Source organism: Oryctolagus cuniculus, chromosome 21, assembly GCF_964237555.1.
Source record: "Oryctolagus cuniculus chromosome 21, mOryCun1.1, whole genome shotgun sequence".
NCBI lineage: Eukaryota > Metazoa > Chordata > Mammalia > Lagomorpha > Leporidae > Oryctolagus > Oryctolagus cuniculus.
Window position 1 is genome coordinate 27,372,756 of NC_091452.1, and position 17,691 is coordinate 27,390,446.

The 17,691-nt window shown below is 55.5% G+C and overlaps 1 protein-coding gene across 1 annotated transcript; it reads left to right on the plus strand.

The window, feature by feature from the left end:
• Positions 1-5,299: 5,299 nt before the first annotated feature.
• LOC100350967 (tubulin alpha-3 chain) lies at positions 5,300-17,470 on the plus strand. The gene is made up of 5 exons (XM_070066255.1): positions 5,300-5,446; positions 12,584-12,806; positions 13,566-13,714; positions 14,001-14,681; positions 17,108-17,470. The coding sequence occupies exons 1-5, from the start codon at positions 5,315-5,317 to the stop codon at positions 17,402-17,404; spliced, it is 1,482 nt and encodes a 493-aa protein (XP_069922356.1). The 5' UTR covers positions 5,300-5,314; the 3' UTR covers positions 17,405-17,470.
• Positions 17,471-17,691: the final 221 nt, after the last annotated feature.

Genomic DNA, 17,691 nt, shown 5'->3' on the forward strand with positions numbered 1-17,691 from the left:
AAAGAAGTAAACAACAAAATGGCAATGAGGTGCATGCCTCCCGCGTGATCCCGTAGCTGATTGGATAGAAGACGCATGCCCTTCACATGATCAGCTCCCGGATTGGACTGCTGTGTGCATGGACACTGTAGTGCTTTTGATTGGTCGCTGCGGGTATATAAACGTGTGGCTTGTACTGGGGGCGCTCTCTGGACTCCCGAGTTCAGGAGGCCCGTCTGTGCAGATGCCGAATAAATCCTCTTGCTTTTGCATCAGCTGGTCTGGACTCTGAGTCTCTGGGGTGTGCTTCTCGACGTGTTAGCATCCTCACTCCGAGGGTCTAACAGGGCAAGTGATGGATGAGGAGGGCAGGTGTGAGTTGGGTCCCACGCATCAGGTAGAGGGGGCCATGCCCTGGGAAATATTTACAGAGTACCTCCCCCCCCCCCATTCAGGTGGCCCGGATCAGCTGGGTGGTTGCAGCATCAAATGCACAGGAAAGAAAGGTGGAGCCGGAAGTAGGGGGCCCAGTGGGAGGTGCGGGCTCGCTGCCCTCTGCATTAGTGCTCCCAGAAGAGGGAGGTGAGCAGTGAGGTGGCTGCAGGGAGAGAGGAGACTGCATAGTCTCCAGGTGCCCCAGCAGGGAGGGAGCTGAGGACTACCCCACGTCCATTGGAATGGCCATCTTTCAATGGCCTTTTGGCTCTCAGAGTCCCTGTACTGGTGTCCAAACTCCCGGGGATACCCATGAGCCTCCGTTTCTGTAGGTAGACAGAGCTGATAGCTTCAGCCACACAGATCTGAGATCCTAGGGACCCCCGTGGGAGAACTGGGACCCCTCCCATCACCCACTCTGGAGCCCTGTCAGGATCCTGCCTTCTCTTTGGGGAGGACGTGCTCCACGCATGGCAAGTGTTGACACAGTACATCCCTACAGGGAGCCTGTAAGCCAAATAGCAGCTTCCTGTGTCTGATCACCACTCTCCAAACCAGGCACATCATCTTAGAATGGAGGGGACTGGGGCCAGTGCTGTGGCGCAGTGGGTTTAAGCCCTGGCCTGAAGCACCGGCATCCCATATGGGAGCCGGTTCGAATCCCAGCTGCTCCTCTTCCGAACCTACTCTCTGCTATGGCCTGGGAAAGCAGTAGAAGATGGTCCAAGTACTTGGGCCCCTGCTCCCATATGGGAGACCCGGAAGAAGCTCCTGGCTCCTGGCTTCAGACCAGTGCAGCTCCAGCTGTTGCGGCCATCTGGGTTGCGAACCAGTAGATGGAAGACCTCTCTCTCTCTCTCTCTCTCTCTGTAACTCTGTCTTTCAAATAAATAAAATAAATCTTAAAAAAAAAAAAAAAAAGAATGGAGGGGACTGAGGCCCAACTGAGCCAGCCGCTCTGCCAGGGGCTACATGGTTTCCTAAAGACTTGACTTGTCTTGACTCCCTCCCCCTCCCCTTCCCTCTCCCTCTCCCTGCCTCTGAGCTGTGGCTCAGAAGTCTGCCATCACCGCCATAAGCAAGTTAATATATTGGTAACACTGAAATAACAATCATGGTTTCTGCTGAATTGACTTGTACACAATTCTGGAGGGTTTTATCCATAATTTTACACCAAGTGTAAACTCTTCAAAGGCTAAGAGTGGCTTTGTGTGCATTTGCTCACATAAGCCTCACAGCATCCCAAGGGTTAGGTGTGATCACCGTTGCCATGGTGAGGGTAAGGCAGGGTGAGGATGGGCCAAGGTGGGGTCCAGTTGGTGGAGGGTTGGGTAGTGTGGAGGAAGGTTGCAATCAGGAGTGGAGTTGGAGTGAGGTGGGATGTAGTAGGGGAGGGTTGGGGTAAGGTTGGAGCAGGGGGAGGTAGGGTGGAAGAAGGTAGGAGTGAGGTGGAGTAAGGTGGAGTAAGCCTGGGGTGGGGTAAGGTTGGAGCAAGGCTGAGTAGGGATGATGTAACTGATCCAAGGTCATTCAGTGAGAGACAGAATCAGCTTTAGAACCTGGTACATTAAGCCCAGAAACTTAGCTCTTGAACATTATATTTTATTTATTTCTATACTCTCACCAGCATCCCAAACTGTTAACCTTAAGACCTGGGACTTTATGGGGCCAGCACTGTGGCGTAGCGGGTGAAGCCACTGCCTGCAGTGCCGGCATCCCATATGGGCGCCAGTTTGAGTCCCGGCTGCTCCGATCCGACTCTCTGCTATGGCCTGGGAAGGCAGTGGAAGATGGCCCAAGTCCTTGGGCCCCCACGCCGGTGTGGGAAACCCAGAAGCTCCTGGCTCCTGGCTCCTGGCTTCGGATCAGCACCGCTCAGGCTGTTGCAGCCAACTGGGGACTGAACCAATGAATGGAAGATATAGTAAAAGCAATTTGAACTGTATGAACTGTATACTTTAAATGAACAAATTGTACAGTATGTAAATTGTATTCCAATAAAGCCACATTTCAAAGGGAAAGACTGGAGTTGGGGGTTTGGCATAGCAGTTATGACATCCATGTCTCATATAGGAGTGCCTGTTTTTTTTTTTTTAAAAAAACTTATTTATTTGAAAGAGTTACACACAGAAGGAGAGAGAGAGAGAGAGAGAGAGAGAGAGAGAGAGAGGTCTTCCATCCGCAGGTTAGCTCTCCAATTGGCTGCAACAGCCGGAGCTGCACCAATCCGAAGCCAGGAGCCAGGAGCTTCTTTTGGGTCTCCCATGCGGGTGCAGGGGCCCAAGGACTTAGGCCATCCTCTACTGCTTTCCCAGGCCACAGCAGCGAGCTGGATCAGAAGTGGAACAGCCAGGACTCAAATCGGTGCCCATATTGGATGCTGGTACTGCAGGCTGCAGCTTTGCCTGCTACGCTGGGTCAGCGCCGGCCTAGGAGTGCCTGTTGTGAGCCCCAGCTGCTCTTGCTTCCCATCCAGCTGTTCCTGATGTGCACCTGTGGAGGCAGCAAGTGATGACTCAGGAACTGGGGCCCTGAGAGACCCGGACGCAGTTCCAGGCTGACTTAGGCCTGGTCCAGCCCCATCTGTTGTGGGCATGTGGGGAATGAATCAGTGGATTTAAGATGTCTCTCTGCCTTCAAACAAAATGAAAATTGTGGGGAGCAATCCGGACTAGACTAAGTTGCTCGAATTAGGACTTATTCTATGCATCTGCTCTCCCACAATATGGCGCTGGGAGAGAAGTAAACAGCTTCCGCACAGCTGCCTCCAGTTCAACCAATTAACTGTAGGACTTGCTCCTGATTGGAGAGCAGCGTACTCAGCCGAGTTGGGATTGGCGGAGGAGGACTATAAAGGAGGAGAGAGACGGCATGCACCAGGAACATCTATGGGGAACATCTAGCTGAAGGAACACCCGTGCAGCCCCCGAGAAAGCCGGCCGGCGGTGTGCCGCTCCCCTGCGGAAGTGGGGAATGTGGCCAGGGGGAACTGCCCTTCCACGGAGGTGGAAGGGATAGTAGCCAACCCGGGAAGAACCAGCAGCAAACCCGGGGAGGGCCGAGCAGACGAAAGAACAGCGCAGGGTCCTGTGTTGCTCCTCCACGAAGAGGGGGAGCGACAGAAAATCTTTTAAATAAATAAATTTTATAAAAGGAAAAGTAGAACAGGCACGGTGGCTCAGTGGGTTAACCCGCTGCTTGGGATACCTGCATCCCATATCAGAGTGCTGGTTCGAGTCCCGGCTACTCTGCTTCCAATCCAGCTGCCTGCTAATGTGATCCTGGGATGCAGTAGGTTATGGCTCAAGTAGTTACGTCTCTGCCTGGGGCCAGCGCCGTGGCTCACTTGGTTAATCCTCTGCCTGCGGCGCCGGCATCCCATATGGGCGCCAGGTTCTAGTCCTGGTTACTCCTCTTCCAGTCCAGCTCTCTGCTGTGGCCCGGGAAGGCAGTGGAGGATGGCCCAAGTCCTTGGGCCCTGCACCCGCGTGGGAGACCAGGAGGAAGCACCTGGCTTCGGATCCGCGCAGCGCCGGCCGTGGCGGCCATTTGGGGAGTGAACCAACGGAAAGAAGACCTTTCTCTCTCTCTCTCTCACTCTGTCAAATTAAAAATAAAAATAAATAAATTTAAGATGGTCTGTAAGAATCGAAAAAAATCTGACAATTTTTCTGAAGTCCACCAAAGCGGGCACTCGATCCCACCCCACTCCTGAAGAACCTTAAAAATCAAACCAAGATGGAGTGACCTAAGCTAATACCATTAAAAACAAGAAGTCACCTTTGCCCCAAATAAAAATTAAAGTTTAAAATTACAGCCCTAAACTTTTCCCCTAAAGCTAAAATTAGGTGCAGGTATAAAATAAGAGGCCCTATGCTTAGCTAGCTGCGACACTTGTGCCTGGCTGTGCTAAGACCTAACCCAGTTTGTATGCCTCCTAATACTCAAATAACGGTGTGGGAAGCGGGACGCCGCTCTCCCTCCAGGGGAACGAAGGGAGCGAGATGTCGTCCCCCTCAGGGTGAACAAGATGGCACTGGCAGGGAAAGGAACTACTAAAGAAGTAAACAACAAAATGGCAATGAGGTGCATGCCTCCCATGTGATCCCGTAGCTGATTGGATAGAAGACGCATGCCCTTCACATGATCAGCTCCCGGATTGGACTGCTGTGTGCATGGACTCTATAGTGCTTTTGATTGGTCGCTGCGGGTATATAAACCATGTGGCTTTGTACTGGGGGCGCTTTCTGGACTCCCGAGTTCAGGAGGCTTGTCTGCGCAGACGCCGAATAAATCCTCTTGCTTTTGCATTAGCTGGTCTGGAGTCTGAGTCTTTGGGGTGTGCCTCTCGACGTGTTAGCATCCTCACTCCGAGGGTCTAACACCCCATCTTCTGGGAGTAGGGGGTACCCTCCCGCTCCTGTGGCCCGGACACTCATTCCTTCTCACTAAAGCAGCGATCAAACCCTGCCGGTCTCCTGAGTGCTGAACGGGAATGGCTTTCCTGCTGGGAGAAAAGAGAGCAGGGTGCCAGGACTGGGTCGACAGGGATGTAGACCTCTGGGAGGCGGCCATGTCTGCAAAGACCGAACGAGGAGCCTGGAGGCGAACAGCCTAGGCTGCCTGGGGAGCGGGTGGACAGCCCACTTCCTCCTGCTCCAGTCATTCGCACACCTGGGGCTTGGGTGCCCGGCAACGCCCCAAGCTCCACCACAGCGCTTCCGCCCTCACCGTCCGAGGATGCCCAGGAAGGCCCCGGGTCTGTGCAGCCGTCGGCCACTCCGCGCCCTTCCCGCCAAACCCACACCCAGTCAGAAGGCGCCACAGATCCGCTGGCCGAGCATCAGCCAATAGGAAGCAGGATCCGGAGCCTTGGCCCGCCTTGAGGGGCTCCGGACCAATGACTGTCCCCCAGCGAATCCGGGGCAGCACGAGGCAGCTCAGGGCGGTTGGGCGCGCGTGCGCCGTGGTGGCTCCGGCGGCAGTTGAAGCCCAGGAGCGGCGTCCGGCGGCAGCGGCGAGGTTCACCATGGTAGGGTCCCGGGACGGGCCCAGGCCGGGGGGCGCAACAGCCCGCCACTTGGGGCGGCCAGAGGGGAGGGTGGGAGAGGAGGCCGGGGCAGGGCGCGGGCGGCCCCGGGCGGCCCCGGTGCTCTCGGGTCTGAGGGCAGCGGTGACCGGATGAAGGCGGATTGTCCTGGGAGTCGGCGGCTGAGCGCCCGCCGCAGCCGGGTGCGAGAGGGAGGGAGGGATCTTAGTTTTCACGAGTGATGCCGGGGCGCTGATGGAGGCAGGCAGGGTCAGGTGGTCAGTCTCTGGGAGCAGCGGTGGGCTCTGCTTATCCCTGCGCCTAGAGGGCCCGCAGTGCCTTCGTGCCTGCGGCCGGGGCTGTTCCTCCTGTTGGAAGTTTCCACTGAGCGGCCGCTGTGGTGGGCCGCGGTTAGGCCGCCCCGCCTCGGGACTGGCAGCCTCGTGAGCGCCGCTTCCGGGCGTGGCCGCTCCACTGCCGATCCAGCTCCCTGCCCGTGCGCTGGGGAGACAGTGGAAGGTGGCCCAAGGCCTGCCCAGTAGTTCCAGGCTCCTGGCTCCGGCCTGGCCCAGCCCTGGCCATTGCAGCCATTTTGGGAGTGAAGCAGCAGGTGCAAGATCTCGCTCTGATTCTGCCCTTTTCCAGGTCTTTTAAAGCAAAAATTCAACTGAGGAGTTCTGAAAAGTTGTATTCTCCATTTTGTGTGGAAGACAGAGATCTTCCATTTGCTGGTTCACTCCCCAGCTGGCCGCGACAAGGCTGCTGGGCCATGCCCGAAGCCTGAAGTTGGAGCCTTGGTGGCAGCCGGTCTCCCACGTGTGCGTCAGGAGACCGAGTACCTGAGCGGTCCCCTGCCGCCTCCCAGGAAGCTGGAGTTGGAGCAGAGCCAAAACTCAACCCAGACATTTGGATGTGGGAAGCCAAGTGGCATCTTTTTTTTTTTTTTTTTTTTTTAATTTTTTGACAGGCAGAGTGGACAGTGAGAGAGACAGAGAGAAAGGTCTTCCTTTGCCGTTGGTTCACCCTCCAATGGCCGCCCCGGCCGGCGCGCTGCGGCCAGTGCACCACGCTGATCCGATGGCAGGAGCCAGGAGCCAGGTGCTTTTCCTGGTCTCCCATGGGGTGCAGGGCCCAAGCACCTGGGCCATCCTCCACTGCCTTCCCGGGCCACAGCAGAGAGCTGGCCTGGAAGAGGGGCAACCGGGACAGAATCCGGCGCCCCAACCGGGACTAGAACCCGGTGTGCCGGCGCCGCTAGGCGGAGGATTAGCCTAGTGAGCCACGGCGCTGGCCCAAGTGGCATCTTAACCAGTGTCAAATGCCCACCCTTGAGAAGCTTTTAAAAAGCTTATTCACTGGGGCGGCGCTGAGCATAGCAGGTAAAGCCTCCCCCTGCGGTGCCGGCATCCCATATGGGTGCTGGTTCTGGGCTGTTCCAGTTCCGATCCAGCTCTCTGCTGTGGCCTGGGAAAGCAGAAGATGGCCCAAGTCCTTGGGCCCCTGCACCCACTGGGAGACCCAGAAGAAGCTCCTGGCTTTGGATTGGCCCAGTTCCAGCTGTTCTGGCCATTTGGGGAGTGAACCAGCAGATGGAAGACCTCTATCTTCGCCTCTACCTCTCTGTATAAGTAAATAACTCTTTAAAGTAAAAAGTTACTCATTTCAAAGCAACACACAGGATCCTAAATAACTACCCAAGTCTGAATAATCCTAGTGTGTCAGCTTGCAACTCAGACAGTCCCAGCAGTGTTCTCTCCATAGCAGAGAAGAGAGACGGAAACGTTCCCTCTGTTAGTTCACTCCCCAAATCGCACAGACAGCCAGGGATGGGGCAGGCCAAGCCCCAGAGCCTGGAACTGTCGGGAACTGCCACACGGGTGGCAGGGACCCAGGTACTCGCGCTGTCACTTGGCAGCCTCCCAGGGTGCAGAGGGTGGGAAGCTGGATCGGAGCAGTGTCGCAGGGACTCAAACCAGGAACTCGGTAATGGGTGCGAGCATCCCTTTTAGTAGCACTGTGCCAGAGGCCTGCCCTGGAAATGGTGTTTACTGAGATGAGAGCTTACTAAAGAAATGTACAATTGGGGGCTGAGTGTTTAGCAGTTAAGATGCCTGTTAACAAGCTCGTGTCCCACATCAGAGTATGCAGGTTCTAAACCCAGTTCTGGCTTCTGACTGCTGAGTCCTGACTCGTGCAAACCCTGAGAGGTAACTGGGCTCCTGCTGCCCACATGGGAGATCTGGATTGAGTTTCTGCTCCTAGGCAGTTGTGGAGTGAACCAGGACATGGGAGTTCACTGTCTCTTTAGTCTAATTTCAAATAAATTTTTAAAAAGAGTTATTTAGTTGAAACACAGACTTACAGGGAGAGAAGGGGAAAGATAGAGATCTCCCATCCACTGGTTTGCTCCCCAAAAGGCCGCAACAGCCATGGCTGGGCCAGGCGGAAGCCATGAACCAGGAGCTTCATCCAGGTCTCCTACATGGGTAGCTGTCGCTCCCCCATTCGCGGAGGAACGACACCGGACCCTGCGCTGTTCTTTTTGCCCGGCTCTTCCCGGGTTAGCTGCCGTTCCCTCACTCGCGGAGGAACGACGCCGTCCCAGGTTAGCTGCCGCTGCCCGCCCCCGCCCCCGCGGAGGAGCGGCATACCGCCAGCCGGCTCTCTCAGGGGCTGCTCAGGTGTTCCTCAGATGTTTCCCTCAAATGTTCCTGGTGCATGTTGTCTCTCTCCTCCTTTATAGTCCTCTTCCACCAATCCCAACTCTGCTACCCACACGCTGAGCATGCTGCTCTCCTCCAATCAGGAGCAGGATCAGCTGCTCTCTCTCAGCGCCATATTGTGGGAGATCAGATGCATAGAATTAGTCCTAGTTCCAGTAATTTAGTCTAGTCTCAGTTGCTCCCCACAGGTAGCAGGGGCCTAAGGACTTGGGCCATCTTCACTGCTTTCCCAGGCGCATTAGCAGGGAGCTAATCAACAGTGGAACAGCTGGGACTCGAACCACTGCCCACATGGGATGCTGGAATTTCAGGCGGTAGCTTATGCATTATGCCACAATCCTGGCCCCTTCAGTAAATTCTTTTTAAAGATTTATTTATTTATTTGAAAGACAGAGAGGCAGAGAGAGGTCGGTCTTCCATCTGCTGGTTCACTCCCCAGATGGCCACAATGGCTGGAGCTGTGCCAATCCAGATCCAGGAGCCTCCTCCAGGTCTCCCACACAAGTGCAGGAGCCAAAGCACTTGGGCCATCTTTCACTGCCCTCCCAGGCCACAGCAGAGAGCCGGATTGGAAGTGGAGCAGCTGGGACTCAAACTGGCGCCCACCCTGGGAAGGCAACAGAGGATGGCCCGAGTATTCCAGCTACCCATGTGGGATACCTGGAATAAAGTTCCTGGCTCCTGGCTTTGGCTTAGCTCAGTCTTGGATGTGGCAGCCATTTGGGGTGTGAACCAAATCCCTCTCTCTAACTGCCTTTCAAATAAATACATACATCTTTCTGTCTGCCTTTTCAAATCAATACTTTTTTAAAAATAAAGAAGCCAACACTGGCACCATCTAGTCCCGGCTGCTCCACTTCTGATCCACCTCCCTGGCAATGGCCTGGGAAAGCAGTAGAAGATGGCCCAAGTGCTTGGGCCCTGCACCCACGTGGGAGACCTGGATGAAGCTCCTGGCTTTAGTCTGACCCACCCCTGGGCATTGCAGGCATTTTGGGGAGTAAGCCAGCAGATGGAAGCTCACTTTCTTTTTCTCCCTCCCTCTCTTGACTCTGCCTTTCAAATAAATAAATAAATCTCTAACAAAAACTATAAAGTAAAATCCAAAATTGACCCAGGTGAGGGTCGCAATGATAATTTAAAAAAAAAATATTTTTTTTGACAGGCAGAGTGGACAGTGAGAGAGAGACAGACAGAGAGAAAGGTCTTCCTTTGCCGTTGGTTCACCCTCCAATGGCCGCCGCGGTCGGTGCACTGCGGCTGGCACACCACGCTGATCCGATGGCAGGAGCCAGGTGCTTCTCCTGGTCTCCCATGGGGTGCAGGGCCCAAGTACTTGGGCCATCCTCCACTGCACTCCCTGGCCACAGCAGAGAGCTGGCCTGGAAGAGGGGCAACCGGGACAGAATCCGGCACCCCGACCGGGACTAGAACCTGGTGTGCCGGCGCCGCAAAGCAGAGGATTAGCCTAATGAGCTGCGGCGCCGGCCTGCAATGGTAATTTATAGTGACTCTTGAAAGCAAAGAATAATTTTCCCGAATGCTCTGATTAGAGATGGAAATGGCTGTTCTCCATCCCCATTTTATAAATGAAGAAATTGGGGATTTATAGATGTCACAGATCTTACTTTGATGTTACTGGGGCAAGCTGAGTAGAATGCCAAATAAGGCACCTTGTGAAATACACAGTACCTGGATTTAAGTGTAAGGCAAAATGATCTGTCTTTTCCTCTCTCTTAACTCTGCCTTATAGATAAATTAGTAAGTTATTTAAAAAGTAATATGGATTCAAAATGGTGTCGTTAAGTAGACTCAAAAGGGTTTTTCCCTGAATGGTGGTGGATTCCTCCCTTGGAGGAGTGAGTTCCTTTGTATTGGAGAGCTTTCTGTGGGCTGGCGTGGCACAGTGGGTTCAGTTTCCACTAATAACCCCAGCACCCCATACTGGAGCCAGCAGTTCAAGTTCTGGCTGCTCAGCTCTCTGCTAATCGGCCTGGGAAACCAGTGGAAGGTGGTCCAAGTACTTGGGCCGCTGCCACCCCTGTGGGAGACCAGCATGCAGTTCCTGGCTCCTGGCTTTGGCCTGGCCCTGCCCTGGCTGTTGCAGCCATTTGGGGAGTGAACAAGTGAATGGAAGATCTTTGTTCTCTGTGTCTTTCAAGTAGATAAACATCGTTTTTTTAAAACAAATTCTTTCTACTTTAAAAACTTCCTTCTGAGAGTATTGATAATCATTATGTTATTTGAATGCCTCTGCAGACTGATATTTGCTGCAAATACAGTAGGAAATAGGACTTCAAGTTCTTAGGATTGTAGATTAGAATTGAATGGGTGAGTACCTCAAATTTGATGTGATCTGAGTATTTGTGGTTTACAATATCCACAAGTCGGGGTGGATATTTGATCCAGCAATTAAGATGTTACTTGGGACACCCACATTCCATGTTAGTGTCTGGGTTTGAGTCCTGCCTGAGCTTCCAGTTCCAGCTTCGTGCTAATGCACTCCCTGGAGGCAGCAGATGTCCCAAGTACTTCCGTCAGTGCCTTGCACAAGGGAGATGTGAATTGAGTTCCGGGCTCCTGGCTTTGCCTGCCTCCCAGCCCTGGCTGTTGCAGGCATTTGGAGAGTGAACAAGTGGATGGAAGATCTACCTCTGTTCTGTTTCTGTCCCTCCTCTGCCTTTCAAATAAAGATTTTTTAAAATGGGGCCGGCACTGTGGTGTGGCGGGTAACCCTCTTCAGTGCCAACATCCTGTATGGGCACTAGTTTGAGACCTGGCTGCTCTGGTTCTGATCCAGCTCTCTGCAATGGCCTAGGAAAGCAGCAGAAGATGGCCCAAATCCGTGGGCCCCTGTACCTATGTAGGAGACCCAGAAGAAGCTCCTGGCTTCGGATCAGCCTAGCTCTGGCCGTTGCAGCCATCTGGGGGGTGAACCAGCGAAAACATTTAAAAAATAAAATAAAATTGAATAAATCACTAGTGTATGTCCAGTCAGGCTCCTGGCAGGAAACAGGTGGTCTATTCAAAATGGGTGCCTTGAGAAGCTAAGCAGCATAGATATGGATAGGGTCAAACCATGAGGGCAGGCGTTTATTCTTGGGCTGAAGATACCAGTTAGGACATCCATGTCCCACGCTGGAGTGCCTGGCTGGAGTCCAAGCTGGTCTGTGCTTCTGATCCAGCTTCCTGCTACTACACCTGGGAAGCTGTAGGTGATGCCCAGATGCTGGGGTTTCTGGCTAGCGTGAGGAGATCCAAGTGGAGGTCCTGGATCCTGGATTCCCCCTGGTCCAGCCCTGGCTGTTGGAGGCTTTTGGGGGATGAACCAGTGGAGGGGAGATGTTTCTCATCTCTGCCTTTCAAATAAATAATAAGTTAATTAAGAGTCATAACATAAGAAAGCATCAGAGGACAGTTCTGGGTCCCAGCATGCCTCGTGCCTGGAGCCGTTGCGCTCCTGGGCTTGAAGAGGTCGGAGGAGGAAGTAGTTACTAGCAGTTGAGAAGGCAGCTGTGTGAAGAGTGCCAAATGTTGAGGACTGGGCTTTGATGAAGGCTCTCAGAGTCCCAGCCAGTATGTAGGGAGGGAGCCAGGGACCAGGCCCCTGACCACACTGTCTGGTCGGCTGCTGCTGCCTGTGTGAGGCCAGAGGCCAGGGACGCCCTCTGATGCTGACCACATATGTCAGCCTCCCGAAGCACACAATGGGATTGAAATGACAGACTGGATGTGGAAGGGCAGGTGGCAGACACATAGTGACCACGTAGGACCTTGCCCATTCTTTCTCTCCCAATTCATATGATCTTATCTTTTGATCAGGCACAGTGTATTCAGAGAATTACTGTGGCTGGACATAACAATGAGCTCATCTATTTTTGAAAGATTATTTATTTGAGAGAAAGAGAGAGAGAGGGAGGGAGATTTTCCATCTGCTGGTTCATTCCCCAGATGGCTGCAACAGCCAAGGCTGAAGCCAAGAGCAGTAGCTTCATCCAGGTCTCCTCTGAGGGAGACAGGAGCCCAAACTTGGGTCATCTTCCACTGCTTTTCCCAGGCTGTTAGCAAGGAGCAGAATCGGAAATGGAGCAGCTGGGACGGGAGATGTTGCAGGCAGCGGCGTTACCTGCTGTGCCACAGTGCTGGCCCCGGGGATTCATTGGTGATGTCACATGGCCACCGACTTTTAAAATAATGTGATTTTTGTGTGATGGCAGACATTTAGGTTCTGGGGCTAACTCTGGCACTTAATAGCTAGGGTGAGCAAGGATACAAGGGTGACCTAACCATTGTAGAAAATAAAAGTTGAAAAAGCCCTAGAAACTGAAGCGTTATACACTATGAAAGGGTTTCACATGCCCTGTAGCGCAGCTTGCCTGACAATGAGCGAGTTTCATGTTTATGTTCTGGTTCCCAGCGCGAGTGTATCTCTATCCATGTGGGGCAGGCGGGCGTCCAGATCGGCAACGCCTGCTGGGAGTTGTACTGCCTTGAACATGGCATTCAGCCCGACGGTCAGATGCCAAGTGACAAAACCATCGGTGGCGGTGATGACTCGTTCAACACGTTCTTCAGTGAGACGGGGGCGGGCAAGCACGTGCCCAGAGCCGTGTTTGTGGACCTGGAGCCCACGGTGGTCGGTAGGTGCTCGGGCACCGGAGGGTGGGACGCCCGGCGTGGGCTCCCCTGCAGAGAGAACGGCTGCAGGAGCCCATGCTGTTGTTGAGTGAGAACCGAAAGGCTCACGATGCAGTCTGACTGTGCGACTCGGCAGCCCCTGACCCACAGCTGCTCTGCCGGCACACGGTGGGCCGCGGAGAGATGTGCCGGGGGCTGCCTCGGCCTTGGTCGGGTGGCTTCTGCAGACCCCGTGTGTGCTGGTTCCCTCCCTGCCGCCGTGCTCTGTGTGCTGGTGTGTGAGTCTTGAGGTGCATCTCCCACATGACAAGGTCAGCGTAGAGCATTCGTGTGGTTCTCCCAGCTTAGAGCCCAAGGTCGTGTGAAGGAGAGCTGCCGAGAGATGGGTGTGCCAGGGGACGACAGTGTCACAGCCTGGGGGGCCCAGAGCACCTGGGCAACCCCGACAGGACTGCCCAGCCAAAGCCACACTGACCTGGGCACTGCCCAGTTTTAAATTATTCCTTGAAAGAAAGCGGACGGTCCCCGTGTGAGGGGGGAGAGCTGCTGTCCCTTCACAGCAGCAGGGAACTCTGGGATTCCCTCGGTGAGTTGACTCACCCGCTGAGATCCATGAATTGTGGGTGGTTTTGCATCACAGACGTTTTCTGAGACACTTGGGCCGTGGGGGCTACAGGGCACAGCGTGTGCTGTGGAACTAGCAGGGCCGGCCGCGCCGTCTCGGGAGTACAGCAGGCCCCGCCTCCCTGGTGTCTCTGCAGACGAAGTGCGCACGGGCACGTACAGGCAGCTGTTCCACCCGGAGCAGCTGATCACCGGGAAGGAAGACGCGGCCAACAATTACGCCAGGGGCCACTACACCATCGGCAAGGAGATCGTGGACCTGGTGCTGGACCGCATCCGCAAACTGGTAGGGGGCGCCCTCGTCCCGCACAGCCTTGGGTTGGCAGGGGAGGTCGCTCCCCAAAACTCAGGCCAGGATCAGGAGCCCAGGAGTCTGCAGAGGCCTCCGCGGAGGGTGCGCGTGGGACTCAGCGTGGGTCTTATCGTGCGCTTCTTTGCTTCTGCTCTAACACGTGTTCACCGCGGACGGCTGAGTCTGTGTTAAGTTGCAGAGGCCGAGAGAAGTGAGCCCGCTGGGGGCAGGTGGGCGGCGCGGCCTGCCCGGCCCGCTCACGCTGTGTGGTTTCTCGCAGGCGGACCTGTGCACGGGGCTGCAGGGCTTCCTCATCTTCCACAGCTTTGGGGGCGGCACCGGCTCCGGGTTCGCGTCTCTGCTCATGGAGCGGCTGTCGGTGGACTATGGCAAGAAGTCCAAGCTGGAGTTTGCCATCTACCCAGCGCCGCAGGTTTCCACGGCCGTGGTGGAGCCGTACAACTCCATCCTGACCACCCACACGACCCTGGAACATTCCGACTGTGCCTTCATGGTGGACAACGAAGCCATCTATGACATCTGTCGGCGCAACCTGGACATCGAGCGTCCCACGTACACCAACCTCAACCGCCTAATTGGGCAGATCGTGTCGTCCATCACGGCCTCCCTGCGATTCGACGGGGCCCTGAACGTGGACTTGACGGAGTTCCAGACCAACCTGGTGCCGTACCCCCGCATCCACTTCCCGCTGGCCACCTACGCCCCAGTCATCTCGGCGGAGAAGGCCTACCATGAGCAACTGTCCGTGGCCGAGATCACCAACGCCTGCTTCGAGCCGGCCAATCAGATGGTGAAGTGCGACCCTCGCCACGGCAAGTACATGGCCTGCTGCATGTTGTACAGGGGCGACGTGGTCCCGAAGGACGTCAACGCGGCCATCGCCACCATCAAGACCAAGCGCACCATCCAGTTTGTGGACTGGTGCCCGACCGGCTTTAAGGTAGGCCTGGGTGCCGGGAGGTGTCACCCCGTCAGCGGGCAGCAGACCTCTGGGAGAATGCTGTCCCCACACCCACACCCACACCCATGGGAGACCACCCCATGGGTGTCAGCCAGGCTCAGGTCATGCGTTAGTGAACCAGAATGGTCATGTATTCTGTGACATCTGTCAGTCTTACTTTCTGATCATCACAACTGTATGTGGTCAGTGTGTGTGTGTATGTAACAGAATAGGCTGTTTTCTGAGGAATTTGTCCTTTTCTGGGTGGTAGCATTACTGTGGGAAAGGCAGGTTAAACTTAGAGGGTTTTTAGGAGCATTTTGGTGTTGGGTGTAGTGAGTGTGTGTGTTTTAATTCTGAGTGTTTTTTTGTTTTTTGTTTTTTGTTTTTTTTGACAGGCAGAGTGGACAGTGAGAGACAGACAGAGAGAAAGGTCTTCCTTTTGCTGTTGGTTCACCCTCCAATGGCCGCTGTGGCCAGCGCACTGTGCTGATCCGAAGGCAGGAGCCAGGTGCTTCTCCTGGTCTCCCATGGGGTGCAGGGCCCAAGGACTTGGGCCATCCTCCACTGCACTCCCGGGCCACAGCAGAGAGCTGGACTGGAAGAGGGGTAACCGGGACAGAATCCGGCGCCCCGACTGGGACTAGAACCCGGTGTGCTGGCGCCGCTAGGCGGAGGATTAGCCTGTTAAGCCGCGGTGCCGGCCCAATTCTGAGTATTTCTACAGCCTGCTGCCATTTAATTGTCCTAGAATTTCCAAGTCCCATCCTGTGGAGTGTTTGGTTTAACAAAAAACCCATCAAGAGCCATTAGCGATACAAATGGCCACACTGGGGCCAGTGCCATGGTTCACTTGCTTAATCCTCTGCCTGCGGCACCGGCATCCCATATGGGTGCCAGGTTCTAATGCCTGTTGCCCCTCTTCCAGTCCAGCTCTCTGCTGTGGCCCGGGAGGGCAGTGGAGGATGGCCCAGGTCCTTGGGCCCTGCACCCGCATGGGAGACCAGGAGAAGCACCTGGCTCCTGGCTTCGGATTGGCGCAACGCCGGCCGTAGCAGCCATCTGGGGAGTGAACCAACAGAAGGAAGACCTTTCTTTCTGTCTCTCTCTCTCACTGTCTATATTTCTACCTGTCAAATCAGGAAAAAAAAAAGAAAGAAAAGTGGCCACACCTTTATTTCTCTCTTTGTAAGCTTAGAAATTCTAGGCTGGGTTTTCCTGAAGCGCACAACATGTGGCCCGTTCCCGGTGACGGTGACGGTGGGTGGCAGAAGCCTCGCGCCTCCCAGCTTTTCCCCTTGTGGGTCACCGAGTCCCGTGCATCCTGCCTGTCCTGGGCCGGCCTGGCCTTGGCCTTGCTCTGGTTCCACCACAGCAGTGGGTTCCCCTCTGGGGTTTCTTCCTCCCGGGGTCAGCTCCCTTAGCTCAGGGACTCGCGTGATTGGTGAGCCGGCTTCCTGACTGGCAGCGGTTTTGTGGGAGCACAGCCGCGCGGGCACACATAGGTGTTGTCTGCGGCAGCTCTTGCAGGACAACAGCAGGGCTGAGGAGTGGTGACCGTGGCCGTGTGGCCTGGGAAGCCGAGCATTTGTACCTTCTTGCCCTTGAGCAGGAGGCCTGCTGACTTGTACCCTGCAGCCAGAGCAGCTGCTGGTCCCCACTGGATGCCTCCCCTTTGGTTTGAACCTTGGTCTTTTCCCAACCCCAACTTCAGCACTGACAGCACCTCCTGCCACCAGAGTAGCACCCTTCATGTGACCTGTGACTGTTGACCTGTCGCCTTGGCACGTGCCAGTGAAGGCGTGTTTGGGGCATCAGCAGGGTGTGATCTTCCCTGGAGAGAGCCTGGTTGCAGACAGACAGACGGCCCCTGCCTGCCAGTCCTCGGCCTCGCTGTGATGTAGAAGTAGAAGCTGCACTTTGGATTCTGATCTCCGGGGCTGGCAGGGCCGTCTGGTGTTGCCAGTGGCTTCCAGAGGCAGGGCTTGCAGGAATCACACGAGCTCGTCAGCACTTTGTTATAAAACGGGTTTTGTGTGAGCTGATTTTGCCCGACTGTTGCCTGGGTCGGTTCTGAGCACGTGCAAGGCGGGCAGGGCTCGGCTGTGCGGTTCAGTGGTCAGAGCGCTGACTGCACTGGTGACTGGGGACGGCTGTACTGCGACAGAGCTCCCGAGAGTGGAGGCCCCCTCGCTGTGCTGCATCTGAGGGGATGCTTCAGCTGCAGACCCCATCCCCACCTGTGGAGAGGAAGATCCTCCAAGTACACGGCCAGGGGCACTGTCTCCCACACCCGGCCTCGCAGGACGCTGGGCTCCCTGGTCATCAGCGGGTGCCTCCCGTCCTCCTGTGAGGGCAGGCGGCCGCCATTCCGGCTTTGGTAGACGCTGCACTGATGCTTCCTCCTCCTCCTCCTCCTCCGGCAGGTGGGCATCAACTACCAGCCCCCCACCGTGGTGCCCGGGGGCGACCTGGCCAAGGTGCAGCGGGCCGTGTGCATGCTGAGCAACACCACGGCCATCGCCGAGGCCTGGGCCCGCCTGGACCACAAGTTCGACCTCATGTACGCCAAGCGGGCCTTCGTGCACTGGTACGTGGGCGAAGGCATGGAGGAAGGGGAGTTCTCCGAGGCCCGTGAGGACCTGGCCGCCCTGGAGAAGGATTACGAGGAGGTGGGCGTGGACTCCGTGGAGGCGGAGGCCGAGGAGGGGGAGGAGTACTGAGGTCTTCCACCATCTCAGCTTGGCTGCTCCCTGGTTTACAATTAAAGTTTCTGTATAAACCGCAAACCTGGCTGTCCTCCGTCTCTGCCTGCAAGGGTGCCTGGGGCGAGTCTACATCCAGGCTTTCAGATCACAGAGGTAGTTTTTCTCCATTGATTTCGCCATGGGGGCCTCCTCTGTGGGTGAGAGGGGTTGACTGAAGTACAAGAACTGGAGGGTTCTCGGGTGAGGTCCGGCTAGGGATGTAGGAGTTCTCTGACCTGTGGGTCAGACGTCTTTGGGGGAAG

Bases quoted from the DNA above. Each gene is read 5' to 3' on its own strand.
- LOC100350967 (XM_070066255.1), top strand. From the start codon at position 5,315: ATGACTGTCCCCCAGCGAATCCGGGGCAGCACGAGGCAGCTCAGGGCG. The intron at 5,447-12,583 runs GTAGGGTCCCGG...TCTGGTTCCCAG, and splicing joins CAGCGGCGAGGTTCACCATG to CGCGAGTGTATCTCTATCCA. The intron at 13,715-14,000 runs GTAGGGGGCGCC...GGTTTCTCGCAG, and splicing joins TGGACCGCATCCGCAAACTG to GCGGACCTGTGCACGGGGCT.